The sequence below is a fragment of the Sorex fumeus genome, unplaced genomic scaffold, assembly GCF_029834395.1.
Source record: "Sorex fumeus unplaced genomic scaffold, SorFum_2.1 ptg000026l, whole genome shotgun sequence".
Taxonomy (NCBI): domain Eukaryota; kingdom Metazoa; phylum Chordata; class Mammalia; order Eulipotyphla; family Soricidae; genus Sorex; species Sorex fumeus.
The window spans coordinates 12,449,347-12,476,830 of record NW_026606083.1 but is presented as its reverse complement, the minus strand read 5'-3'; the positions used below and the strand labels follow the sequence as shown (position 1 = coordinate 12,476,830).

Here is a 27,484-nt window from a genome sequence, read left to right as displayed (position 1 = left end):
AAGGAGGGGGAAAAGGTGTAGAGTCTGATGAATGAGGGAAGTGTGAGAGGTAATATTTTACAGAAAAAATGTGTGTGTGGGGTGTGGGGTGGTGGAGGCGGAGCAAGAGTGCAGTGGGTAAGGTATTTGCCTTGCATGTGGCTGCCTGAGGTCGATCCTCGGCATCCCATAGGGTTCCCCCAGCACTGCCAGGAGTGATTCCTGGGTGCAGAGACAGGAGGCCCCTGAGCATCGCGGGGTGTGGCCCCCTCAAAGAGGGGGATAACCCCAGTACCATCTCCCCGCACCGCTAGAGCCTCCAAATCGAGTCCTTTGCCCCTCGGCCCGCTGAGCACTGCACAGGTGGGCCGAGAGCTCCCTCCAAAGTCCGCGAAAAGCAAAGAAATTGGAAACAGGGCCTACAAATCTGGCCTCGCCCACGACTCGGTTACGGGTGCTCTCATCATCATCATCATCATCATCTTCTTCATCATCATCATCATCATCATCATCATCATCATCATCATCCCGCAACTGGGGTAAGAGGGGAGGGTCGGAGCAGGCGTTCTGGTGCCCAGCCCCGCAGCTCCGCCTCCCGCTCTGCTCCCCCAGATCCTGGGGTCGGGTCCCTACACAGTCACCGCCCTCATCCCTGGTCTCCGTCCGCATCCCCCGGTTCCCGCCCCGCATCCCCGGTTCCCTCCCCGCATCCTCTCCGGTCCCCGCCCCGCATCCCTGGTCCCCGCCCCGCATCCCCGGTGCCCCCTGCTCATCCCCCTTTCCCAGCCCAGAACTCCGGTCCCTGTCCAGCCTCCTCGGTTCCCACCCTCATTCCTGGTCCCCGCCCCGCCGGCCGCCGCTCAGACCCGCCCCGCCTGGGCCAGGAGTCGCTCGGCCCCGCCCCTCCGCCCGTGATTGGACGAGGCTGCTTTCGGCCGGCCAATGGCGGGGCGGCGGCAGGTTCCCGGAAGTGTCGGCGCGAATCGCGGGGACCCGGGCCGCCGGCGGCGCCGGGGTTCGGGGTTCGGGGCGCAGCGTCCGGCCGGGCCGGCGCGATGAGTTCCTTCGGGGGCCAGATGGCCGAGTACCCCACCATCTCCATCGACCGCTTCGACCGGGAGAACCTGAGGGCGCGCGCCTACTTCCTGTCGCACTGCCACAAGGGTGAGCGAGCGCGGGGGTCGCGGTGCTGGGCCCGAGCCCGGGAGGGGCGAGCTGCGCTCTCGGGTCAGAGCGCCCAGGTCTCCTGAGAGGCGGATCGGAACCCCGTCTCCGTGTTTGGTTAGCGAGGATGGGGGGGTGGGTGGGTGGGTGGTCTTTCTGCTTTGTTTTCGGCCGGGGCATGGGGGTCAGTTGCAGCCGCGCCGGGGAGAAGCAGCTCAGGGGCTTCTTTGTCCCAGCGGTGCCAGATTCTAACCCGGGTAGGGGTGGGGGGTGTGATGCAAAGCGAGCGCGCACCCCAAGTGGGCCTGAGCCGTTGGAGTAAAGCGCGTGGCTTCCACGGGGCCCACCCCGCCTCGATCCCCGACACCAATTGTGGTCACCACCCCCCCTCCCCCGGCCCAGCTCCTGTGGGAGTGATGCCTGAGCACATGGGGTGTGGACCAGCACCCCCCACCCCCACCCCCTTGTAGAGCATGCACAGCGACCCTCCCCTCGGCGCGCTCTGAGCATCTCCCCAGCTCCTGCGCCGCTCTCCCCAGCCAAGGCGCGCATTTATTTTGGTTTTCTTGGTTCATCTCCTGCTTAAGGACATCCCCACGTCTGCTTTTTCGTGTTAAGACCCTGCCTGAATTCGGAGTTCCATCAACAAGTCGGGCTGGTTCTCGGGTTCTGCTGCCTTTGACCACTGTTATTCCCCTCCAGGGTTTCTTTCTGTCTCACGTGTGAGAGGGACCATTGATCATTCTGTGCCTCTCCTGGCTGACTTCGCTGGGCACCTTCCCCTTCAGCAACAATTTGCACGATCTTTATCTTCCCTTCCAAGCCAAGTAGTCGCTTCATCCATCCCCTCATCAGTTTTAGCTCACTTGGGTCGTTTCCAGATTTGGGCTACCGTGCATAGTACTGCAGTGAACATAGGAGTGCAGGCAGATTTTCTAAATAGGATTTTGGACCCTTGTTGTATATGCCAGGAGGGAATTGCCGCATCACAGGGAAGCTCAGTTCTTAGTTCTTAGTTCATAGTGTCCTCCAGAAAGGCAGAACCAATCAATGTTCCCACCAGCAGTGGATGGAGGGTTCCCTTTCCGCACATCCAAACCAACACTGGTGGTTTCCTTCTTTTTGGGTCTTGTTGGGGTGAGGCGGGAGCTCATTGTTTTCATTTGCATTTTCCTGATGGTAAATTATGCAGAGCATTTTTTCATGTATTTAATGGCCATCTGTATGTCTTCTTTGGGAACGTTTCAGTTTCTCTCTTCCCATTTTTCAGCGTTGTTTCTTCTCCCCATTTTTTGAAAGGGTTGCTTAGTTTTTTTTTTTTCCTATTCCTTCTTGTTAGGGTTTTATGTTTAAGAGAAGTGAGTTTGGAGATGATAGTGTAAACATGGACAGTTGGCCTTTCTCGTTATGGAGCTCTGGCCCAGAATTTAAGCTTTCATGGGAAGCTTCTCCACCAGGCCTCAGGGCTTCTTCCCCAGCCCCTCTACTGTGGAGATCTGTTTTTTTTTTTTTTAATTTCATTGAATCACCGTAAGATAGTTACAGGCTTTCATGTTTGGGTTACAATCACACAATGATCAAACACCCATCCCTCCACCAGTGCACATTCCCTACCACCAGTATCCCTGGTATATCCCCCCTTCCCACTCTCCCCCTGCCTCCATGGCAGACAGTATTCCCCGTACTTTCTATCTACTTTGGGGCATTATGGTTTGCAATACAGATACTGAGAGGTTATCATGTTTAGCCCTTTATCTACTTTCAGCACACATCTCCCATCCCTACTGGTTCCTCAACCATCATTTTCTTAGTGACCCCTTCTCTATTCCAGCTGCCTTCTCCCCTTTGCTCATGAGGCAGGCTTCTCTACTGTGGAGATCTTGGCTGACTTCGACTGTTGCCCGGCTGTACTTCTAATGGTAGCTTATTGTTCTTCCCTGCCTGTCCTGTACATTTCGCTTTCAAATTCACCAGTGAAGAGTGAGTCCTTGCAGCCCTGTCAGTCCCTACTTTCCCCCCAACAAAAGCAGAACCTCAGGACTGCTGCAGGCTTTCTTTACCTCCCCCAGCCCCCCATTTCCTGTGTGACCCCAGCTGTGTGGGGTAGCTTCCGGGCTTAAGTAGGGCATCTTGCGGTCTTAAGAACCCCAGCACTTGTTTGTTCATTGCAGCACTCTTTACAATAGCCAGAAACTGGAAGAAACCTGAGTGCCCAAGAACAGATGACTGGTTAAAGAAACTTTGGTACATCTACACAATGGAGTACTATGTAGCTCTTAGAAAAGATGAAGTCATGAAATTTACATACAAGTGGTACAACATGGAAAGTATCATGCTAAGTGAAATGAGTCAGAAAGAGAGGGATAGACATAGAAAGATTGCATTCATCTGGGGGATATAAAGCAACAAAATATGAGATCAATGCCTAAGAATAGCTGAGATCAACACCAGGAGGATTACTCCATAGCTTAGAGGCCAGCCGGGTATTCTAGGGGAAAGGGCAGTTCAGATAGAGAAGGGAGCACCAAATAAAGGGTGTTTGGAGGATCCTCCCAGGAGGGGAAATGCATGTTGAAAGTAGACTATGGACTGAACATGATTGCCACTCAATGCCTCTTTTGCAGACCACAACACCCAAAAGGAGAGAGAGAACAAAGGGGAATGCCCTGCCACAGAGGCAGGGTGGGAGGGGGGGGGTGGGGGGAAATGGGCACTGGTGGAGGGATGGGTATTTGATCATTGTATGACCGAAACCCAAGCACAAATCTACAACTGTACCTCATGGTGCTTCACTAATTAAAAAAAAAAAAATCACACACACACACAAAAAAAAGAACCCCAGCAGAGGGGCTGGAGTGATAGTATAGTGGGTAGAGCATTTGCCTTGCACATGGCCAACCTTGCTTCGATTCCCAGCATCTCATAAGGACCCGGAGTACCGCCAGGAGTAATTCCTTAATGCAAAGCCAGGATTACCCCTGTGCATCGCTGGGTGTGACCCAAAAAGCCAAAAAAAAAAAAAAAAGAGAACCCCAGGAGTTGAACTAACCAGTGCTTGGCATCGTAGTAGAGACCAGCCTCAAATGGGCAAAGGATCCAGGTGTCAAGGACTTTGGGAAACATCATGTTAGCGTGTATAGGAATTAAGAGACAGACCTCCTGACATCAGTCAGTGTATCTCTGGAACCCTGTGGGTCTGTTCACGTTCAGCCCTGCAGCTTCTGCTTTTGCGTTTCCTTGCAGGTGCTTTGTAATCTTTGGATGCCTGGTGACCTGAGCACCCAGCCATGCTCCTGGACACTGTGGTTCTGGGGATCGAACCCAAGGCCCTGCGCATACTAGCTATGTGCCTCAACCCTCTGAGCCATCTCTCTGGTCACCTTTCAGTGGTTCCTTTCTGTCTCCATAGGCTGAAGAATGTGCCATCACCCAGTTCTTTTTCTAGTTCTCTTCACCAACACTTAACACGAACAGGCCCTTCTCTGCCCCCTCCAGAAAACACCCCAGCAAACCAAAACACACAACAGGCTCAGTTTTCTTGAACTAACGGATTCTATGAAAAATTAAGGTTTCTGCTGTTGATGCTTTATTTTTAGATCACATGAAAGGGTTGAGAGCGCCTTCCTTGAAGAGGAGGTTGGAGTGCAGGCAAGTTATTCTGGGCTTGGGGGGCCTGGTGGGTGGGATGTGGTGTGGGACAGCTCCCCCCTCCACACACACACACACACACACACACACGCGCGCGCGCACACACACACACACACACACACACACACACATTCCCTTGCGATTCTGTGATTTTTTTTTTAAAGTAACCGTTTCACTGAGCAAGAACCTCTGTTTAGAAAGCGGCCAGGAGGCCGGAGTGATGATAGTACAGCGGGTGAGGCATTTGCCTTGCCCACGGCCGGCCTGGGTTCGGCCAACCCGGGTTCAATCCTTGATGTCACATATGGTCCCCTGAGTACCGCCAGGAATGATTCCTGAGCACAGCAGGGTGTAGCCCCCCCCCCAACAACAAACAAATAAATGTCTATTATACAATCAGTTTCTGCCCCCTGAATAAACAGAAACGGTGGGGAGAAGTACAGGGTGGAGGCGAGTGAGATGTCTCCAGTGCCGTCCCCTTCTGGACCCCTCCCCGTCCTTCCGGTAGCTCAGGGTATGGCAGCATCTCCCAAAGGGCTGACCGTGACCCACCTCCGGCAGGACCACCGAGAGGGATACTCTCCGGAGGGAACCAGGGACAGAGAACTTCCCCTCACTGTTCCTGGTGGGACCACCCCATGCAGTGCGGGGACCTGTGTGCGCGATCCCCAGACGGCTCGGTGTGGGTGGTCTGACAAGCTCTCTCTCTCCTGTTTCCCTTTCAGCTTGAAGGTTTTCTTATACTGTTCACCGGTTACTAAAGAGTTGCTGCTAATGAGCCCCAAGTACAAATTTTGGGAGAAACGAGTTGTAAGTTTTGTTTTCTGAATGACAGTTTGATTTTTTTCAAAGAGGGATCTGCCTATTTTTGGAAGGAGAGTGAAAGGGACCTTAAGTTCAGGCCCACATTGGCATTTAGTCTTCTGAAAAGAGCAACTCAGGAGAGCCCTTCCTTTTATTCTGGCTGATTTGTTTTTCTTGTCCTTCTGATTGTTTGATCTCGTTCTAAGTTCTGTTTAAGCTCTGGCTAAGATGCATTTTAAATATAACCATACTCTTTAAAGCAGAAAGTATTTATGAAATAACCAAGTAAGTTCTTTTATTTAGATGATACAATATATTGGGGGGAAATAAACAACCATTGAGCTATAATGAGAAAAGAAAGACACCAGAAAAAAAAGGCAGACTGCTTCGGGGTTGGAGAGATGGTTGAATGGCCTTGGAGTGTGTGCTTTACGTGTCGAGTCCTGGGTCTGACCCCTTTGCAGTATCTTTTAAACACGACGCTGGGAGTCACTCTGAGCATTGCTGGTTAGGACCCAAAAGACTCCCCAAAGAGAAAGAGTAACTTCTTCCTTTGGGAGGAAGGGGCACACCAGTGGTGTCCAGGGCTCACTCCTGGATCTGTGCCAGAGATCATTCTTGGGAAGCATCCAGGGGATCTAAAGTGGTTCCAGGAATCAAACCTAGTTCTGCTATGTGCAAGGCAAACGCTCCACCTGCTGTACTATCTCTCCAAGTCTGTGTGGGACCTAATAAAACAGACCCATTCACTGGTAACTTATTTGGGAGAAGTTGCTGGGATGTCACACCCAGGGTGTCACACAAGCAATATGCTGCACTGCTAAGCCATATCCATGCCCCCTACTCCATCTGTTCATTGGAAGGTAGATTGTAAAGAGAGAGGAACAAAGATATGGCACAGAGAAAACAAAAATGGCCTCAAGAAAGGCAGTTTTAATTTGGCCATCTTTCCAAGGAGGTAAAACTTCCTTAGAATGGCAGCTGTCAGTTTGTGCCTTTCTGGGGTTCAGAAAAGTTATCTGAAGTCATGGAAATTGGAAAATTTACGATGCACACATATCTCTTATTTTAACAGGTATCGATTGAAATCGAAAGTCCCACCGTGATACCTTTAATTGATGAAGCATCGGGCGAGGTAATTAAATATTAAATACTGTGGTTCCAAAAATTGTTACGTAGTACAAAAATAATCATCTCTCTCCAACACCTGCAGACAACACCTCTCTGACAACTGCAGGCAACACTCCAATACCCTAACACCTGCAGACAGCACTGCTCTGATACCTGCAGACAGTACTCCCCACACTAGCACCTGCAGGCATACTGTCTTGCTTATCTCCCCCCGCCCCTCATATGAAATCAGCAGAGGGGGGTAGGAATTCCTTGAATCCCTTCCCTTTGTTCCTAGGCAGTGGAGAGGGTGGTGGTGATGGTGGTATCCTCTGAGAGCTGCGGCTGGCTCTATTAGGGGTATACTTACTGGTTGGAGTGGTCCTACAGTGACTGAGGCACTTGTCTCGCACACACTGAGCCTAGCTTGGTTCGAACCACAGATGATCCTCGAGTACAACAGAGCTGGGAGTAAGCCCTCTGCACCTCCTACTCTGACCCCAAACCAGAGCCAAGCCAAAAAGGGTTTTATTTGCTGGGCTCTCAAAGTAACTTCTGTTGTTCCTTCTTGCTTTTCTTTTCTTTTTAGAAAGAAGAGGTGGTCGTGACTCTCTTACCGGCTGCTCATTGCCCAGGATCAGTGATGTAAGGGGCTTCTCTATCTCCCCATGTTATTCTCTAGGAAGATGTGTTAATTGTGTTATTTTGTAGTAGTACATTTTTAGAAGTTAGAAAATGACTAAGGAGAGGCCAGAGTGATAGTACAGTGGGTAATAAGGCCTTGCACGTAGCAGACCCGGGTTCTATCCCCAGCACCCCATACAGTCCCCTGAGCTCACTGGGTGTGATCCCTGAGCACAGAGCTAGGAGTGAGCCCTGAGCACCATCAAGTGTGGCCCAAACACCAGAATAGAGTGAAAGAAAAATGTCTAAGGAGATTTGATTATTTTCCTGGTGATTTCTTTAATCGACTCCCAGGTCACATTTGATGGTTCAAGGCCAAGGTCGAAATGTGTATTTTGGATTGGGGACAGGGCTCACACAGACGGAATGGGAGACCATGTGGTGCTGGGGGTGAATCCAGAACTTGTCACCCCGGGAGCTGGTCCTGGTGGCTTCCCGTGGCCTTGGCATGTCTGGTCACCTGGGTGCTGGTGTCCCATGTGGTAGGGACTGGCCTGACCAGAGCTGTTACTCTCCCGGTGTCTGACTGGGCCATGACACGCATGGAGGCAGCTGTCTAGGGCTGCATGCGCACCGTCGTTAGGACTTGGAACGGCACCGAGAAGTCACTGAGATCTATTTCCTCTCCAGGTTTTTATTCCAGGGCAGCAATGGGACTGTCTTGTACACGGGAGACTTCAGACTGGCCAAGGGAGAAGCCGCCCGCATGGAGCATCTGCACTCAGGGGGCAGGTGGGCCGGTGACTCTGTGTGAGGGACCGAGTACTCACAAGCACTGTTCTTCCCCAGACGAGTTCCTGTGCTGAAGTTAAACAGTCACACTTGGGATGAGAGAGAGCCGGAGGGTGGGGGTTGGGGAGGGGAAGGGGGAAGGAGGGAGGGGAGAGGAGGGGAGGAGAGGTGGGGAGAGGAGAGGAGAGAAGGAGAAGGCTTCAGGTGTGTGCTGTGCCTCGGGTTGATGCTAGTGGCATCCCCAGTGCCACATGTGGTCCTTGAGTACCGCTGCAAGTGTCCCCGGAGGGTCTCCCCCTCCCCCGACACTTCCTGGGATAGCCAGCTAATCTGTGGCCTTCGGGGCCCTCGTGGGGAGCTGCTGCCTTGGGCGACCTCTTCAGACCTGCCCCGCAGTACACAATCTAATAACAAAATCCAACTGATTTGTAATACTTGATTTTTCTTGGGTGTTTTTTTTTCAAATTTTTATTAGTGAGACATCATGAGGTACAGTTGTAGACTTACAAATTTTCACGTTTGGGTTTCAGTTATACAGTGATCAAATACCCATCCCTCCACCAGTGCCCATTTCCCAACACCACGGATCCCAATATCTGTCTCACCCCCCAACCCTCCCATCCCACCCTGCCTCTGTGGCAGGGCATTCCCTTTTGTTCTCTCTTATTGGGTGTTGTGGTTTGCAAAAGAGGCAATGGGTGACAATCATGTTTGGTTTATAGTCTACTTTCAGCATGCTTCTCCCATCCTGGGCGGGCAGCCATACCTGGTGATGCTTAGGGCTGACTCCTGGCTTCTCACTCAGGCATCTCGCCTAGCGGTGCTCTAGGGACCTGATGGGATGCTGGGGTTTGAACCTGGGTTGGCTGCATGCAAGGCAAGTGCCTTCTACACTATACTATCTCTCCGGGCCCCCTGGACTGTAGCATTTGAAATGGTGAAGGAAATGTTCTTTGCAGAGCATCTTGTCTCTAAGTTGCCTGGGGGAGGTGTGTACACGAATTGACTGAACTTCACCAAGCCATCTTTGTAATATGTTTATTTTTTATTTATTTACTTTTTATTTGGGCTGGAGTGATGGCACAGCGGGTAGGGCGTTTGCCTTGCACGTGGCCAACCCGGCCTACCCGGGTTCAATTCCTACACCCCTCTCAGAGTGCCTGGCAAGCTACCAAGAGTATCTCGCCCGCACGGCAAAGCCTGGCAAGCTACCCGTGACGTATTCGATATGCCAAACACAGTAACAAGAAGTCTCACAATGCAGACATTACTGAGCCCGCTCGAGCAAATTGATGAACAATGGGAGGACAGTGCGACAGTGCTACAGTGTTATAGTGCTACTTTTTATTTATTTATTTTAAGTTTTTTAATTTTTTTGCTTTTTGGGTCACACCCAGCAATGCACAGGGGTTACTCCTTTCTCTGCACTCAGGAATTACCCCTGGCGGTGCTCAGGAGACCATATGGGATGCTGGGAATCGAACCCGGGTCAGCCGTGTGCAAGACAAACGCCCTACTGACTGTGCTGTTGCTCCAGCCCCACTTCTAAAAGATATGTTTGCTTTCTTGGTGCCAGTCCATGTTCTCTCCCACCCAGCTACATCCCTGGCCATAATCTCCCTAGCATGTGGGATGGAAATCATTTCTCAGTAGGGTGGGTATAACCGGAATCTCAGCGGAATGGAGACCCCGGGAGATAATCGAGCCTGTGTGCCTGGGACATTGTTCTTTAGTACCGTTTTCCTCTTGTTGTAGAGTGAAAGACATCCAAAGCGTGTACGTAGATACGACCTTCTTCGACCCGAGATTTTATCAGATTCCAAGTCGGGTATGTGTGCTGGGGAGCTGGGTCTGGGTGGGCTGTGTCTCCTGGGGTGGCCCCGTCCCTGCTGGCCTTTGTAGCCGGCACTGGCAGGGGGTGAGGGATGCTCGGGAAAGTGCGCTCAAGGCCTTGGGACCCTCTGCCAGGAGGAGTGTCTGAATGGGATGCTTGAGCTGGTCCGGAGCTGGATCACGCGGAGTCCCTCCCATGTCGTGTGGCTGAACTGCAAGGCTGCCTACGGGTATGAGTATCTTTTCACCAACCTCAGTGAAGAGTTCGGCATCCAGGTACAGTTCCGGCCTGTCCTGTCCCGTCCCTCCTCCCACCCTCCCCTCACCCGGCCCCCCGCTGCCCCCAAAGCAGCCACTGCAGTCTGGCAAGAGTCTGGTCTGTTCTTCAGATTCTTCAGACTCTGACACAGGAATACCATGGGTTATTTATTTATTTATTTATTTCGGCCATTCTTAAAAATAGCTTAGGTGCTTGTCCTTTGAAAATAGCCAGAAGAGAAGATTTATTTATTTATTTTAATTAATTTTTTTTTCATTTTGGGTTACACTGGTGATGCTCAGGAGTTACTTCTGGCTCTGCATTCAGGAATTACTCCTGGCAGCGCTTGGGGGACCATATGGGATGCTGGGGATCGAACCCAGGTGGGCTGTGTGCAAGGCAAACACCCTCCTCACTATACTATTGCTCTGGCCCAGAAGAGAAGCTTTAAAGTGACACATTGGGGGCCAGGAAACTAGCCGGGAGGGTTGACCTGGGCTTGGTCCCTGGCACCAGGCGTCCTTTCCAGCACTGCCAGCTACATCCCTGCTGTCTTTCCACTCTGGGGAAAGTTATAGCCAGGGCTTACCTGCTTGTCTCTCTTTCCAGCCCCTCTCCAACCCCTGTCTGTGCCCCCCACATCACCCCAGCTGACACATTAGTTTTGACACCTTCAAATGCCTGAAAGTTTCAAAGCTGGCCAGGGGTTAGTTTCTTCCCAGACTCCAAATGCCGGAAGAGCAAGCCCAAGGCCGGCCGGGCCACCCCTGCCCAGCTACCCCTGGACTGTTTATTTCCAGCCCCTCATGTCAGCCGGCCGCTGCGCCTCCCATAGGTCCACGTGGACAAACTGGACATGTTCCGGAACATGCCCGACATCCTGCAGCACCTCACCACGGACCGTGGCACCCAGATCCACGCCTGTCGGCACCCCAAGGTACACGCGGCACTTTGCGTACTAGGAGTGGGACCGAGACGCGAGTGCCACAGCACTGGGCCCCGAAACCCTGTGGGCAGTGGGCAGAAATTGCCCGGGCGCCTTCCAGGCACAGTTCTGTCTTTGTAGTGTCTGTTTTTTCCCGGCGCTGGGGATCGAGCCTAGGGCATGCATGTGCTCTACCAGGAGCCACATCTGTGCCCGGTGAAATCATTCCAAACCCAAAAGAAACATCTTTGGCTTCAGGCCCCACCCAGGCTTCCTCTGGCTCCCTGCTCAGGGGACCCGTTTGCTATGTTGGGATGGAACCCAGGTCAGCTATAGCCAGGGCTTGCCTGCTTGTCTCTCTCTCCAGCCTCAGGAAGGTTAAAAATCTGTTCAGTTTTAAGTTTTGGGGGCTCCCAGAAACTCAGCCAACAGGGCAAGTGGCTCAATGCAAGGATGCAGGGGTGTGGCGGCACCGTGATGCTAGAGAACCCCATCCCCCTGGGGGCAGTGTTTGGGGACCTCCAGGGCTGCCTGTGGTGGTCAGAGGACAGTGGAGTGCTGGGGCCTGGGGAGTGTAGGATATCTCCCTGACCCCAAGGGGGGATTCCTTGGCCACAGCGTGGAACATTCTGCTGTGTGACACTCTCAGTGGACCCTCAGGTGAAGAGATCATTTTCGATACCTGGTCTATGTATTGTAACTTGCGCTGAGAAATCTGTTCACCCCTTTTTATGTGCACACACGCATACACATATACGTACTCGTGAATTTATGGTCAAAAAGAATAGAGACAAATACAAACTAGTTTGTCCTTTTCCTGTTGGGTTTATGATCTCTCACACAGGCTAGGCAGGTGCCCTCCTGCTGAGCTGCCTTCTGGTGGGGTGAGAAGTGGGGTGTGTGGCCAGCAGCCTCTGAATTGAGGAAGTGCTTGCCGCTGAGTCTGTTAATGGCCCCGAAAGCTGTTGGCCCCAAGGAATATAAGGGCCTGAAATGCAGGGCGGGGTATGCCCTGCCTGGTCCACTGGGCCGGCACACAGCAAACAGACAGTACAGGGGTCTGGGAGCATGTGGTGACCGCAGTTCCATCCCAGCACACATGGTCGCCCCAGCATCTCCAAGTGCTGGCGTGGAGCCCCTGAAGCACAGAACACGTGGGGCATTGCCCTGCGCCCCCCCTGCCCCCAAGGAGCGGGTAATGCCGCCTCCTTATGCCCCACCTGTTTGGCCAAGAATCTCTGGGCAGGGCCTCGGGCTTCCTGAACATTGCTGGGGAAACCCCTCCCCTCCCCCACCAAAACATAGCTGACAATGGGGTGCTGACGGACTGGCCCAAACATCGTGTCTTTGGGAAAGAAATGTCTTCCACGTTCTGGAAGACACTGGGGGTAGGTGTGGGGTTCCCCAGTGGGGTACCAGCTTTTTCCCCTCTACTGTGTATATCTGCGAAGCTTCCGTTGTGGGGGCACCAGCAGTGTCCTGAATGCACTGTCCACAGCTGAGTGGCCCGACCTGTTTGTGGAGCAGTGGGCACGGCCCCATCGGAGTCGCCAGCTAACCAGGTGCCACCCCTGTCCCCTAGGGGTCCTCCATCACTCCCTTTTCTATACCAGGACTCCCCAACACCCTCCGCTGGCCTCGACTTGAACCCGAGGCTTGAGGGCACACTTGGCACTTCCTGGGTCGGGAGGCAGGAGCTGGCGTGCCTGGTGCCCTAAGAAGCGTGTTCACTGCTCGCGGGGGCCCCTGGCGGCTCTGTCCTCACAGCTGGTCCCTGGGGCTCTGCTCTCACTACTCCGGTACCTTTTTGTTTGTTTGGGGTTACATGTGGCAATGCCCAGGGATAACACCTGGTTCTGCAACTCCCGGTGGTCACTCCTGATGGTGCTCAGAGGACCGTCTGGGGTTTTGGGGATCGAAAAACCTGGGTCAGCCGTGTGCAAGGCAAGCGCCCTCCCTACTGCATGATCTCTCTGGCACTTCCTAAGAGCAAGCGCAGGTCATTTGTTCCCTGAACGTCCTGCCCTCGCTCCCCTGTCCATTCTCCTGGCTGCCTTGATGGTTCATGCCAGAAACTGACCAGTGCTTATTTTGGGGGCCCTGCCGGCAAACAGATGGAACACACTCATCTGCGCTCCCATCTGACTCTTGTTTTAGGCAGAGGAATACTTTCAGTGGAATAAACTACCCTGTGGCATTACCTCCAGAAATAGGACCCCACTTCGTACCATCAGCATTAAGCCATCTACTATGTGGTTTGGAGAAAGAACGAGAAAAACAAACGTCATTGCGAGGTAAGAAAGTCAGACGCCTTCAGTGAGAACCCCGGCTTGCAGCTAGATTGACTTTAAACATGATTTTTGTTTAAATGTGCTTGGGCTAAGCTCGAGGAGATGTTGTTTATTTGATTAAAAAATTTTTTTTTTTTTTTTGTCTTTTGAATCACACCTGCACTGCTCAGGGGTTACTCCTGGCTCTGCACTCAGGAATTACTCCTGGCGGTGCTTGGGGGACCATATGGGATGCTGGGGATCGAGCCTGGGTCGGTTGCATGCAAGGCAAATGCCCTACCCGCTGTACATCACTCTGGCCCCAGAGGAGATGCTGTTTAGACTCTGCTTAGACTAAAGATCCTGCTGCCACCCCGCCCAGTAGCTGCTTGACGGTTGGTAGGAGGGCAGACTGGAGACTACCCAGGAGGGTCACCATTTAGCAACAGTTTTGTGGTACTGGTCCTTGGGAGTGTCTGTAAGAACAGACACTTCCTGTTTAGATTTCTGGAAAGAATTTCTTCCTGTCCCAGAAAGACATTCTTGACCATGTGGCAGCTCCCTATGGGAAATGGGAAAGCTCGAAGTGGAGAACCTCATTCTGATTGATGAGTCACCGTCTGTTGTGTTCTCATTTCCCTCTAGGACTGGTGAGAGTTCCTACAGAGCATGTTTTTCATTCCACTCCTCCTACAGTGAGGTAAGATGCCAACTACCCGGTCAGTTTGTCCATCTCTTGGTCTGCAGGGTCAGTGGAGGTCAGCCCCATTCTGTGGATTCCTGAGGCATCTCTTTCCCAGCACGTCTTCAGATTGGCTGTGACTCTCCCTATAGCCATTCAGGAGACGCATCTCCTGGATGAGTGACGGCTACAAGTGGAGAAGGAAATCGCTCTTTCACCTATTTGAACCCAAACACTGATGGAGGTTCTCTTCCTAAATGCAGATCTGTTTCCCCACTTCTGTGTTCCAGTCATTTTTAACTAGAGTTGTGAATCTGGGTGGGGAGAACCTGCTTCGTGTCCCCAGAGGGTTTTTTTTTAAGGTCGTTCACATTAATTGATTACATTCAATATTTCAACACCAGTCCCACCAGCATTACAACTTCCCAACACCACTATTTTGAATTTTCCCACCTCCATTCAAGCCTGCCTGCCAGGGTCAGATGCTAGATCGTTTATTTTATTATGACCATTGTGAGAGATCACTTCTGGAATTCTACAGTTGTAAATGGTTGGGGTCCAGAGACATCTCTGTAGGGAGCTGATCCATTTGAGATTCACTTGGGAGTCTCTGGATTGAGGCCGTTGATGCACTGAAATGGTACCAGGAGGCAGATGGTGGGCGTGACAGCCAGGAACCCTAGTGGGCCGGGAGACGGAGAGGGACACCCATCTCCGCTACTGCCCTGTGGCCTGGAGTCTTAGTCCTTGAACCTGCATACCTGGGTTTTCCTTTTGGAAGCTGGTGGCCACTGGGGTCCCATCTGGAGCGGGAGGAGAGGGCGCACCCGCTTTGTCTGAGGTGCCCTGGCAGAACTGGCTCGGTACGGCATCTGGAGATATCTCTGGCAGGCTGCTATCTTCCGAGATTCACTGCTGTGTCTCTGGATCAAGGGCTGTTGGTCTCCCCAGTGTTGTCTGCCTCGTGTGTAGAGCCCCTGAGCACTGTAGGGTGAATCCCCCTAAGAGCAGGTACTCAGAAATAATCGCCCATCATGGCTTGCCTCAGGTGCTAGTCAGATCTGGATCTTGATCAACATTCCTATTGCAAAGCCGTTTGAAGAACAGTATGCAGGCCAGGTCAGTGGCTCAAAGGGTTGAACCTGAGTAATGATTAAAAAAAAAATGGGGCCAGAAAGAGAATACAGTCTTGTGTGCGACCAACCCAGCTTTAGTCTCCGGTACCCCATGTTTTTATATAGTCTGAGCCAGCCAGGAATGATGCCTGAGTGCAGAGCCAGGAGTAAGCCCTGAGCACCATTGAGTGCACTTCCCCCCCCAAAAAAAATCTTGACTCTTCCCTCTGAGAAAAAGGGGGTTTCAGAGAGTACAGTGGTTCTGGTGCTCCCCTCGAATCAGCCAGGTCAGGAATCAGTCTCTCCCCATTCCCTGGGGGCTGCTGGCACTGTCAGGGTAAGACTTTTGCTTTCTGGGCTGTAACTAAGCTAAGACTTCTCTCTCCCTTTTCTTAGAAGGGGTGACCTTTGACAGGGAAGTGAACATCAGATATGGGTTCTTTGAGTCTTTAGTCTTTCCATTGTTCTGAAGGACTTTTCAGTATCTCTGTCCCCAGGCCCCATGGTCGCGCTGGTACAGGGTCCCTGAAGTGCACAGGGGCGCACTCAGAGAATGAGATGGCTCAGCTTTTGCTTCTCGTCCTTGGCTCCCCTTTAACTGATTTACACCCTTATTTTGCATGTGTGTTTTTCAGCCGTGATCGATTTTGTTTTCCTCTCCTCTAGATCAAAGATTTCTTAAGCTACATCCGTCCTGTGAATGCATTTCCAAATGTTATTCCAGTGGGTGCAACTCTGGACCAAGTGAGAGAAACGTGAGTGGTTCCTGCCAGTGTGAGGTGGGGTCAGGGGTGTGCTTGCTTGCTAGTGCTGAAGCTTCTGAGAAGTTGGCATAAAGCCGGTGCTGGTAGTAAGACCCTCGGGAGAGGTAGGAACCCCTCATGTCTGAATGTGCTGTTTCTGTTCATCTTCAGTCCCACCTCTCAGCTGCTAGAAAGAAGGAACCAACTTTGTGCGTTTCTTGCGAGAGGCAAGCAGACCTCAGTGACCAGGAAGGGGCAGCGGCCAGGACACTGTCCCTGAAGCCTGTTGTCTTCTGTTTATCCTGTTGGACAGTCCCACACCAGGCTGTGTTTCAGGGCTTCTCTTTACTGCACCACTGTAGTGAAACGAAGGAAACGTCACTTTCCAGTTTGACAGCTTGCTGCAGACTCCCCATCTGGTTAGATTTGCATTTCTTCAAGTGATGCCTCGATCCGTTTTCCACCCAGAGGGAAAACCCAGCTGTCCGTGTCTGTTTCAGCCTCAAGCCCTTCTGTCGCTCTTCCCAGAGGACAGCACCCAGCTATCGACCCCTGGGAAAGCTGAAGAGAGCCAGAAGCGCCTGCCCGGACTCAGGTGAGAGCACCCTAAGCAGGGCTCCCTGCACACCTGCTCTCCAGGGCTCTGTGCTCTGGGCAGAGTTGCATGGATGGCCTGTTCCCGCTGTCTCTCAGACTTGTCACAGGGCTCCCGAGGCGGGTGGCTAGTAGTGGAAGGGGCTTTGCTGTCCTGGCTGGTCCTGGTGGCCCTGGGGCAGCCCTACCAAAAACCTGTCAGCCTTACACGCTGCGGAGATGCTGTCAGTGCTGGCGGCTGCGTGCCGGCGACCTGCCAGGCTTACACATGGGTTTCTTCTGCAATCTCCTTCCTCATCGCTGTTCTTATCTTGCAGTGAAGAGGAGAGATAAGCCAAGGGTGCGCTTCCCATGCCACTTGGACAGCTGGGCCAGTGGGTCTGTGCCCAGGAAGGGGAAGAGGCCCCAAAGTGTCTACTTGGCTCATTCAGCTGGGCTTGGAACCCCAGCCGGACCTGCACGGCCTCCCAGGTGGTGTCCTGGCCCCAGTCAGGTCCCGAGCAGCTCCTGCGTCATGGGCTTTTACTGCTTTGGGCAACATGCAGTGCCTTAGGGCTGGTCCAGACCAGTGACGCTCCTCACTTGGCACCAAGCATGAGTCGCTGGGTCTTGTCCATGTTGCAACTCCATCTCACAGCACCTTGTGTGCTTCGTCATCCCACTTTTACTGCTGGAGGAAAGGAAGCCTAAGGGAGCCAGGGGCGTGCCAAGGTCCGGCCCGAAGGAAATGACACAGGTTGGCTGTCATCCTAGGCCTGGTATCCTATAGCCAGTGTGTTTCTTCTCCTTTACAATCTAATGGAACCATGTCATGTGCCAATGCCAAGACTGATACAGTAAGTCTATTACTAGTGTCTGGAAGAAAAAAAAAAAAAGCACATTTGTTTTAGCTTCAGTAATTAAAAGTCTTGAAAAAACATTTTTTTTTTGCTTTTTTTGGGGTCACACCTGGCGATGCACAGGGGTTACTCCTGGCTCCACACTTAGGAATTACCCCCATGGGATGCTGGGAATCGAACCTGGGTTGGTCATGTGCAAGGTAAACACCCTGCCCACTGTGCTATTGCTCCAGCCCCCAACAATTTCATTTTAAAAGTACCCCATGACCAGTTGTTTCCTTTGTGAAATAATTTTGAATCTTTTCACTCATTTTGTTTTTCATTGATTTACCATGGTTGGCAAGCTCCCCCTTGCATATTTGATATGCCAAAAATAGTAACAAGCCTCACAATAGAGACGTTACTGGTGCCCACTTGAGCAAATCAATGAACAATGGGAGGATTGTGCTACAGTGCTACCATGCCCCGACCCGTGGGACTAGTCAATGTGGATAACCAGGAGAGGGTGCACGAGTGGGAAAAAGAGAGAGACAGAAGAATGGGAGCAAGTCAAGACTGATCAAGCTCCAAATTTATTTCTCCCAAGCTAGCCTTTTATAATTGATGACACGAGGAAGTGGGCAAAATGGGGAATTAACAAAGCATGCAGATTTTTAAGAAATCGTGGTGTGAGCCCTAACAGTGGGCTAATGGCACTTATCCTGCGCATAGCTCAGAAACTTACGCAATGTATTTTAACATTTTTCCAAGAAGAGATTAGTTCTTAAATCGCAGGTCAGGCTCTACTGACATTTTGGCTCCCAGCAGTACCATAGTTAAAACAGAACCGCTGACCCAGCCACCCAACAATGGTGGGGGGGGCCTGTTATTCTTGTAAGGTTCCTCCTTACTTCCCCCCAATCCTTACTTGCTTAGCTTTGTATTTGCATGAGCAGTATAATTTGGCACTTGTCTTTTTTCTGACACACGCTGCTTAGTTTTTTTTTTTTTTCTTTTTGGGACACACCTGGCGATGCACAGGGGTTACTCCTGGCTCTGCACTCAGGAGTTACTCCTGGCGGTGCTCAGGGGACCATATGGGGTGCTGGGAATTGAACTCGGGTCGGCTGCGTGCAAGGCAAACGCCCTACCCGCTGTGCTATCTCTCCAGCCCCACGCTGCTTAGTTTATCACCCTCTGGATTCACCCAGGTGGCAGCAAACTAAAATTTTTCTTACCCGAGTAGTATTCACCTGCCTAATGTATAATATACTGCAGTTTCCATATCCCTCACCTGTGCTGGGCACTAACCAGCTTTACTGAATTATGGCACAGACTGGACAGAAGTCCCTATCAAGTAATGCGTCCACATTTTCTCCCAGTCTAGTTTTTTTCTTTTTCTTTTTTTTTGGGGGGGGGTCATACCTGGCGATGCACAGGGGTTATTCCTGACTCTGCACTCAGGAATCACTCCTGGCGGTGCTCCGGGAACCATAGGGGATGCGGGGAATCAAAATCGAACCTGGGTTGGCTGCATGCAAGGCTAACGCCCTACCCGCTATGCTATCGCTCCTGCCCCTGGTTTTTCACTTTCTGGATGGTAAATTTGAAATATAAAATTTCAAATTTGTATAAACCCCACCTTAGTTTTTCTTCTACACTGGGCTGTAGGTGTTTTTTCGCTAAGAAACTACTGCGCAAGACCAGGCTTGTTATCTATTTCTTCCTTAGTCGAGGGTGCATTTTCCTGTCTGACTGCATATCTGGTCATTTTACTGGGTGATGGATGTTCTGAACTGTTGCCTTCTTGTGTCATGCTCAGTCACGCTGGATCGAGACCTTTAGTCTGGAATCCCTTTCCACCCAGGGGCCAGGAGCTGCAGCAGCCTGACTGGGGGGTGCGGGATGTGTGTGTGTCTGCACTCGCCTTCCACTGAGCATCTTCTCTCTAGTGTGTGGGGAGCTGCAGCTGAGCCCCCAGGGGGCCCTTGTGGTATGGCAGATGGCCTGTTCTGGGCACCCCCCACGGGCCCACCTCCTCCCTTCCTGCTGGAAGCCAGGTGATGGGGGTGCGAGGGGCTGCACCACCAGTTGGTGTCATCCTGCAGGGTCACATCCACTCAATTCACTTTTTCCTTCTTTTGTTCCTACTAGATTCCTTTCTTTAAAAAAAAAAAACCTGAAAAAACTACTGCTAAAAAAGAAAAAGAGAAAAAAACCTCAACCCCCCTCTCCCCCACAAAACCTGGCATAGCTCTTTGAATACCCCTCTGGATTGATTCCTGTAGTGGAGGTTGCTTTTGGGGTGTTGGAAGCAGGAAGCGCCTCCCTAAGCCTCCCAAATGTGCGCTGGCCTCCCCAGCACGGTTGGCCTGTCCGTGCTGTGTTTCAGTTTTCCCTGTGTTCGCTGTGGTGAGGCAGCGTATGTGCTGGCTGCTGCTTTAAGGCCCGATTCCTGCTCAGAATCTGAAGGACAAGTTGGCAAGTCGTTCTTCTCTTAGCCTCTCTCGGTCTTTGGGCTGTGTCTTGCCACTACTGCAGTGAGCCCCAGAGGCTGTTTCACGGGTGGATAGACAGACTGTTGTTATGTGCAGGCGGCAGTGGGCCACAGGGCCAGGCTCCCGGATGGAGCTCATGCAAGGCTTTTTTCTGTGAAAGTGTTTCAGTGGAAAGACTGCATGATGCTTACAGGCAGAATGCCAACCTGCATCTTTATATATATATATATATATATGAATTTTCAGATATACAAAAAATTTGTTATCTTGTTATAATTTAGGTTATTACAAATTTCTAATTTTTACAAATCTGACATACTCTATTAATCTAGTCTGTCATTATTACTGGATTATACTGTCAATGATACATAGGGTAGAAAAATAAAGGTAAAGGCCCTCCCGTTGATCGTCGATTTGCTCGAGCGGGCCCAGTTAACGTCTCCATTGGAGACTTTGTTGTTACTGTGTCTGGCATATCGAATACTCTCGGTAGCTTGCGGGGCTCTCCGAGAGGGGCGGAGGAATCGAACTCGGGTTGGCCATGTTGGCCGCTTGTAAGGCGAATGCCCTACCCGCTGTGCTATCGCTCCAGCCCAGGGTCGAAAAATAAATTAGATATTTTGTTCCTTTTTTCTTTTGTTATTTTTGGGCCACACCTGGCATTACTCAGGGGTTCTCCTGGCTCTGCACTCAGGGACCACTCCTGGTGATGCTCGGAGGACCATATGGGATGCCAGAGATGGAACCTGGGTTGGCCACATGCAAGGCAAACACTATTTAGGAATCTCAGCACATATTTCTCAGTGGTAAATGGTTTTTCCTCTTTTAAGGATTTTGCATTTTTAGGTTATAACAAGGAATAATGTCAGAATAAACTTAAACTTGTTTTTCAAGCTCCACACATGACTCACAGTGGAAAGCTCACAAAGTAGTGTACAGTTGAACATGCCATGGTGCTGGTGTCTGTGGGTCCAGAACAGAAGCTTCTGACTCAGAAATGATACGGAAGCATTATTAAAAAAATAACTTTGACCCAGGTTCAATCCCCGGTATCTTGTATAGTTCCCTGAGCACCACCAGGAGTAATTCCTGAGTGCAGAGCCAGGAGTAACTCCTGAGCATCACCAGGTGTGACCCAGAAACCAAAAAAAAAAAATTCAGTAACCCAGGACTTAGAACTGTTTTGTGAGAATTCATCTTAGTTATCTTAACTCCTCCAGAAAGAGACAAATAAAAAGATAAGTGACTGGTCGAACGATTAGAAGCCATGGCTTGCTGTGCTGGGCAGAGGTCGGATCAGTCCTTTCTGGCTTCTAACCTGCATTACTCCGCCCTGCTCTGCGCCTGGCTCTTGCTGTCCAGGGTAAGCCGCACTATGGTTCTCAGAGCCTTTTTCGGGTTGGTTGGTTGGTTTTGGGGCAACGCCTGGTGGAGTAAGCTCAGGGCTTACTCCTAACTCTCTGTTCCTGAGCTCTGGGAACCGTATATGGTGGCTGGGATCAAACCTGGATCGGCCACGTGCAAGGCAAGTGCCTTCCTCCATTTGATGTTTGCCCTCTTAGTACCCTAAAAGAACAGTGTTTGGGGCTGGAGTGATAGCACAGCAGGTAGGGCGTTTGCCTTGCACACGACCGACCTGGGTTTGATTCCCAGCATCCCATATGGTCCCCTAAGCACTGCCAGGGGTAATTCCTGAGTGCAGAGCCAGAAGGAACCCCTGAGCATCGCCGGGTGTGACCCCCAAATAAAAGCAAAAAACAAAAACAAAAAAACCAACGGTGTTTAATGACCTCCTGTATCAGCAGGAAGAGAACTCTTACAAGCTTTGCATTTTCTTGGGCTGTGAGAGGAACGTGTGTTCCCAAGCCGATTGCTTACTGTTAGGATGTTAGAGGCAGTTTCCTGACACAGCACTCTGAGAACAGTGAGAAAGGTGCCGCTGGCTTTAGTTCCTGACACAGATGGCTGAGTTGGTATTTTGGTTCAAGATAATTTCCTCTGTGTCTCACACCTGTGCCACAGCTGAGAGGGGGCTCGGACATTTGCTTCTCCTAGTTTGAGAGGCCAGGTTGAACTGCTGGCAGATTGAGGGCTCAGTCCAGGAGCCACCGGGTGGTGGCACGTTCCTCTGAGGAGCATGCATTCTCACCCCCATCTCCCCAAAGCCCATCTGCACATACACGGTGGCTTGGGCTTCACGTCATGAATTTGGGAAGGAAAGTATACACGTACTAAGCACGCTTCGACGTGTTCTCGAAGGAAAACTGCTTTATTAACTGAGCTAGCTCCTTTCGCTTTAGCAGAGAATTCTGAAACGCTTTTCTAAATTTGTGAGTTTCCAAACCTGCCTGATGAACTTAAGCTTCAGAACTTAAAAAGGGAAAGCAAAAGGTCAAAGGCCTGGTTGGGCAGGGGTGAAGAAACGAAGCTGCTGGTTCTGAGACGCTCTCTGTGACTTGAATGCTGGGCACTGTGGCCTTACGGGGGAACACTGGGCTCTCTTCAGCCCGGGGAGTTCTAAGGGCCGAAGGATGGCTGCCTATTGCTCACTCTTTGAAGCAGAGGGTGCTTTACTTCCTGAAGAAGAGAGATCTTCCTCTTGGCAATCCTCATATTGGGGGTGGGGACAGAGCGCGTGCCTCTTCGTGAGCCCATGCACTGATGCTCAGAGCGCATCTCTGCCTCTACCTGTGCTGCTCTCACATCTGCCTGCTTGTCCCACAGACGAGGATGATGAGCTCTTTGACGATCCTCTGCCAGCACCGCTACGGCACAAGGCTCCAGGCCAGCTGACTCTGCCGCCTCACGTCTTCCCAGTAGCTGTTAGAGCTCAAAGCCCACCTGCATCAGGGGCCCCAGGCACAGTGGGCACGCCAGCCTCTCCCTGTGCAAACTTTGTAGACTGCGAGGAATCCAACAGTGAAAGTGAGGAGGAAACCCCAGCCTCCGCATCATCTCAGGGGGATCTGGGTGCTGCCCCATGTCACCCCAGGACTGAGGTGGAAGCCCCGCAGTGGGACGCCTTCTTTAAGAGAAGCCAAGAGATTACTGAGGATGCGGAGGTGGGGGGCGCACAGTCCCCAAATCTGCTCAGTGACTCCGACGGGGACTCCACACACATCTCTTCCCAGAATTCTTCTCAGTCAACGCATATCTCAGAGCAGGGCAGCCAAGGCTGGGACAGCCAGTCAGACACCGTTCTGTTATCTTCCCAGGAGAAGAAGAGCACCAGTGACCCCAGCACCTTGAACCAAGGTGGCCTCCGACCAAACATCAAAGGGAGTTTTCCTGTCTTTTATGTGGAACAAAGCGTCTTTAGCCCAAAGGATACTGACTCTGATCTGAAAAGCAGAGATGAGGATGGAGATAGAGGCCCTGGTGCAGAACCAGTGACTCCCAGTGCGGGGGAGAACACGGCCTCAGACGGAGCATCCCTGACCCTCCTTGCCTCCGGTGCAGAGTCCCAGAGCTCCTCTGACTTTGAAATCCCCTCCACGCCAGAAGCCGAGCGACCCACTCCAGAGCGCCTGCAGGACCTGTATGGGAAGCTGGCCGCAGGGGAGAGTATCACAGTTGGGAAAAGGAGAAGGTCACTCTTAGATGTTCAAGAATGAAGAACGCTTCTCAGCTATCACTAAAGAGCTGATACCAAAAGAAATGAAAATCATGATACATGAAAACAGTAAACTGAAATGTTTTTATGATCTAAGAGGAAAGAATAAAAATCATAATATATGAAAGTGGCAAACTGAAATGTTTTTATTATCTAAAAGGCAGTGAAGGGCAAAGAGAGCAAGGAAGAGCAGAGTGGGCGGGGGCCACCAACGACTGCAGGACAGGATGAGACATCAGAGATCACATTACAGGTAAGTGGTCGAAACCACGGGAAGCCCGGGAAACCCAGCTATGTACGTGTGGGCTATTTCCAGTAGGTTAAAAGTAAAAGGAGGAAAGAAAGATACACCATGTAAATGGTCTAAAAAATACGGGGTGTCTGTGTTAATTCTGTCTAAATTTTCTAGGCGTGAAAGGTCTCGTTTGCCACGGAGACATAATTCAAAATGTGCTCGCACCTAATAGCTTCAACTGGGCAAAGCAACAGCTACTTTAGCCCGCCTGTCGGGGAAGGAGTGAGGACCTAGCAGTCGGCAGGGACACAGATGCACCTCACCCCCAACACGGGCCCCAACACTCCCCCTGACAGCAGACAGTACAAATGCTCCTGCGACAGTTCTGGGGAAGCCTAGTGCTGGGCCAGAGACACTCGCAACTGGCAGAACTGCGTATCCATTAATGATTTACCATAAAATGCTGGCAACACTCTGGGAAAATGAAAGTTGAAACTAGAAAAATGAAAACCGGAAAGAACATAGTTTAATGGCAAAAAGGATATGAAGGTTTTCGGTCATCAATCTTCCTTAAAGTTCATCCAATGTTTATACCTTTGCATGCTTAGATGTGGATTTAATAAAGTTCCATAAACACTTTGGTATGCTGAATTTAAGAACTTTAGGAAGCAAAAGCACACTGCATTTAAAACAAATTTGAAAGTGAAAAATCCAACACCATTTAAAATAATGACCCTCATTATCACCACACTGCGTGCTAATTGTAACAAAAGTCAGTCTTGGATCCATAAGAATCAGTGAAAGAGGAAATTAAACTGGATGCTCAAAGCAGCCAAGAGCAAAAGGACCCAGGAAGTCAGCCCTCTTATTTCAACAGAAATTCTACTCCCCAAATGTCAGGACAGATTAGCCCTTGTCCATTGTCATGAGGGTAAACCACCTATATACATTTGTATATATTCACCGACACTTGAGTTATTACAATATAGCTTATAGTCAAGTTTTAATGCATGCCTATAAAAAACATTCTAAATATATGAGCATTTTACAATCACATCAAACAATAATGCACACTACTGCATTTTCATACATGCTGGCTGAATTAAAGATTTTGAAGTACAGATCGATAATCGAGATAATAGCTAACATTTGTACATGGTGCTTACCCTGACAGTGTTTGATTCCTTCGCTTCACAGCCCCCTTTGAGGTAGATACATTTTTAATCCCCATTCATGGATAGATCCTAAGGCACAGCGAGGCTATTCGCTCGGAGCTACGGTGGAGCAAAGGCACGGCTGAGACGCACAAGTCCAGCCTGAGCGGCCCTGCCACCCCCCTACCTGCCTGTCATGCCCCTCAGACAGGGTTGACCAACAGTGGCGCCTTGGCTTTATGTCAGGAAAGTGTAAAATAAAAAAGGAATCATTTTGAATACCAAGATAGAGAAGCAACCAGGTCCCTGCAGAGGTATCTTTGTTAGATGGTAGAAATGAATTCTTGACAAGTCTGCTGCTTGGTGAGTCAGGGCATGTGAACATTCCCTTAGCTCCTAACCTACCCACTCAAAACTCACTTCCTTTGGTGGACTATAGAAAAAACAGCACCAGCCTGGAAGCACAGGAATGCATATGAAGGATGTGAAGCTTGCTCTAACTCTAAAACTCCTCTGCCTTCCCAGTGAGTCCTTAGCACAGTATGCTTAAGTACCTAGTAGCTCCGACCCTGTGAGAAGCACCATTCACAGTACACTAACGATAACATTTACTTAATAAAAGGATGAACCATGACAACTCAACTTCCCTTGAAGTAGCATTTTGGGCCTGAGAATGCAAATAAGCCTTGTATATGCTTTGCAAGCAGGAGGCCCGGGTTTGAGCCCCAGCACTCAGCATCCCTCTGGGCACATCCAACTGTGGCTCCAAAACCAGAAGAAAAAGTAAAGTAGCATTTAAAGGAATTCTATGTAAACTTTTGGATCATCTCAATAGCAGGTAGTAGGAACTTAATCGTAATTTTCTCTCATCTGGAAATTATAGTAAAACAGAAAAAATAGAATTATGCCACCATAAACAGAAAATCAAATGTCAAATTAATTTTGTTAATAATGGTTGAAGGGTGGGGAAATAGTTCATGTGGCAGAGCATGCACCAGAACACGTGTGATGTCATGCCAAGGTCTGACCCGTGGCACCCCTTGTTGCTGGCCCCCAGCAGGGCTAAGTATAAGACCAGGCGTGGTCCAGGCACCCACAAAAATGCTTGAATTTTAAGAAAAATAGCTATGGGCCTAATGATCTTCAATATGAGAGAAAACACTGCCACGGCAGCATTCCAGTGCAGAGGCCCGGAACGAAGGTACTAGAACATCATTTGGGTGAGATGTCTGATGAATCCCCCGCACCACAAAACCAAATCCAGAACCTGAGGGTGTCAACATAACCTGCACAAGCAGATCAATTTTTAGATTTAAGGATCAAAATAGCATCCTTGAATATTGGGACGGTTAAGGAAACTAAAAAGCTAAAAGCTTTTAGTTTCCTTAACTTTAAGCTTTTGACTTAAAGTTACTGGGAGTTTCATTTAAATAATTTCTATTGGCTGTTTCAAGTTCAATTTTTAACACAAAGGAAACAAGTACTTAAAAGTTTCAAAGGTCCATTACATTTTCATTGATAACAGCCATATTTTTTTCCTGTTGCCCACCTGTTTCACATTTTCTTTGGCACAAGACAAGACAAATAACTATACAGTAAGAGACAGACTCTGAAAAATGCCAAGTAAGCCTGTAAGGACTGACTTTAAAGTAGGCTGGGAACAACCTGTAAGCCTGTGACCCTTTTCACTGCTGACCCCAGGTTGCTAATTTTTCAGAAAGGCAGCATAAGAAATGACACTTGAAAAATGGACTTTTCCTTGACACCACCAAATCTGATTAGCACAGATCCTCTGAAGTCCCAAACATGGAAAATTACCCATATCTTATATGCAAAGAACCAAGTCATCTTGGTGATATAATGAAAAAACAGAGTAACTTCTACCCCCACAAAGGACTAAGAAGCTATTCTGAATAGTTCTGCGTTCTTGAAGTCCATTCAGTTTCACCCACGCTTGCTTTAGTCATTAAACCTAGGGCAATGAACTTAGGAAGAATTTATTTGGAGTACAAAACCAGCTGCATTTACCTTCATGCTGGACATCATGATTATAAATCCCAGAATCAGAAGGAGATGAAACATAGTTTTTCCTGATTGAAGTTTTACTATGCGGGTATGTTGGAGGGGGAGGGCAGGCAGTAAGTGGTGGAGGGGAGACAGTGACTATATTCTATTTCAGTCTTTTTACTTCAAGTAATAAATGGGCTCCTAAATCAGGCACAAACTTTGCCCATGTAAAGTTAACTTTATAACATGTAAAAAGATTCATGTATGTACAAAATACCAGCTCAAAACAGAGATTTTTTTTAAATGGCTTTGTAGGTAATATCATTAAGTTTGGCGAAGAGGAACTGTTAAAACAGCCTGAAATATAAAAGCTGTAATGTTCATGTGAAATGTGAAATGTTATAGCTAGCTCTCAAGGGGTATGTCATTTTTAGTGTTTGCAACTTAATTATCCCACAGAGATCTGCTTGCTGACAGGCCTGAACATATACGTCCTAAATGCCTGGCCCTCAAAACCCTCCAGAGCCCCACTGTACCCGACCTTCCAAGGCAGCTTTACAACTGTCCATGCTTTCTGGAGAATTTTCTCTTATTTAAAAACATTAATTAAAACTTTA

At 50.0% G+C, this 27,484-nt stretch overlaps 1 protein-coding gene across 1 annotated transcript; it reads left to right on the top strand.

The window, feature by feature from the left end:
* The first annotated feature begins 1,028 nt into the window (after window positions 1-1,028).
* On the top strand, window positions 1,029-23,564 carry DCLRE1C (DNA cross-link repair 1C). Its single transcript, XM_056114624.1, has 14 exons — window positions 1,029-1,143; window positions 4,740-4,791; window positions 5,517-5,601; window positions 6,671-6,730; window positions 7,295-7,350; window positions 8,020-8,121; window positions 9,877-9,949; window positions 10,090-10,230; window positions 11,049-11,150; window positions 13,296-13,432; window positions 14,054-14,108; window positions 15,872-15,960; window positions 16,449-16,543; window positions 22,583-23,564. The coding sequence occupies exons 1-14, from the start codon at window positions 1,035-1,037 to the stop codon at window positions 23,470-23,472; spliced, it is 2,046 nt and encodes a 681-aa protein (XP_055970599.1). The 5' UTR covers window positions 1,029-1,034; the 3' UTR covers window positions 23,473-23,564.
* Window positions 23,565-27,484: the final 3,920 nt, after the last annotated feature.

Bases quoted from the DNA above. Each gene is read 5' to 3' on its own strand.
- DCLRE1C (XM_056114624.1), top strand. From the start codon at position 1,035: ATGAGTTCCTTCGGGGGCCAGATGGCCGAGTACCCCACCATCTCCATC. The intron at 8,122-9,876 runs GTGGGCCGGTGA...CTCTTGTTGTAG, and splicing joins CATCTGCACTCAGGGGGCAG to AGTGAAAGACATCCAAAGCG. The intron at 16,544-22,582 runs GTGAGAGCACCC...CTTGTCCCACAG, and splicing joins AAGCGCCTGCCCGGACTCAG to ACGAGGATGATGAGCTCTTT.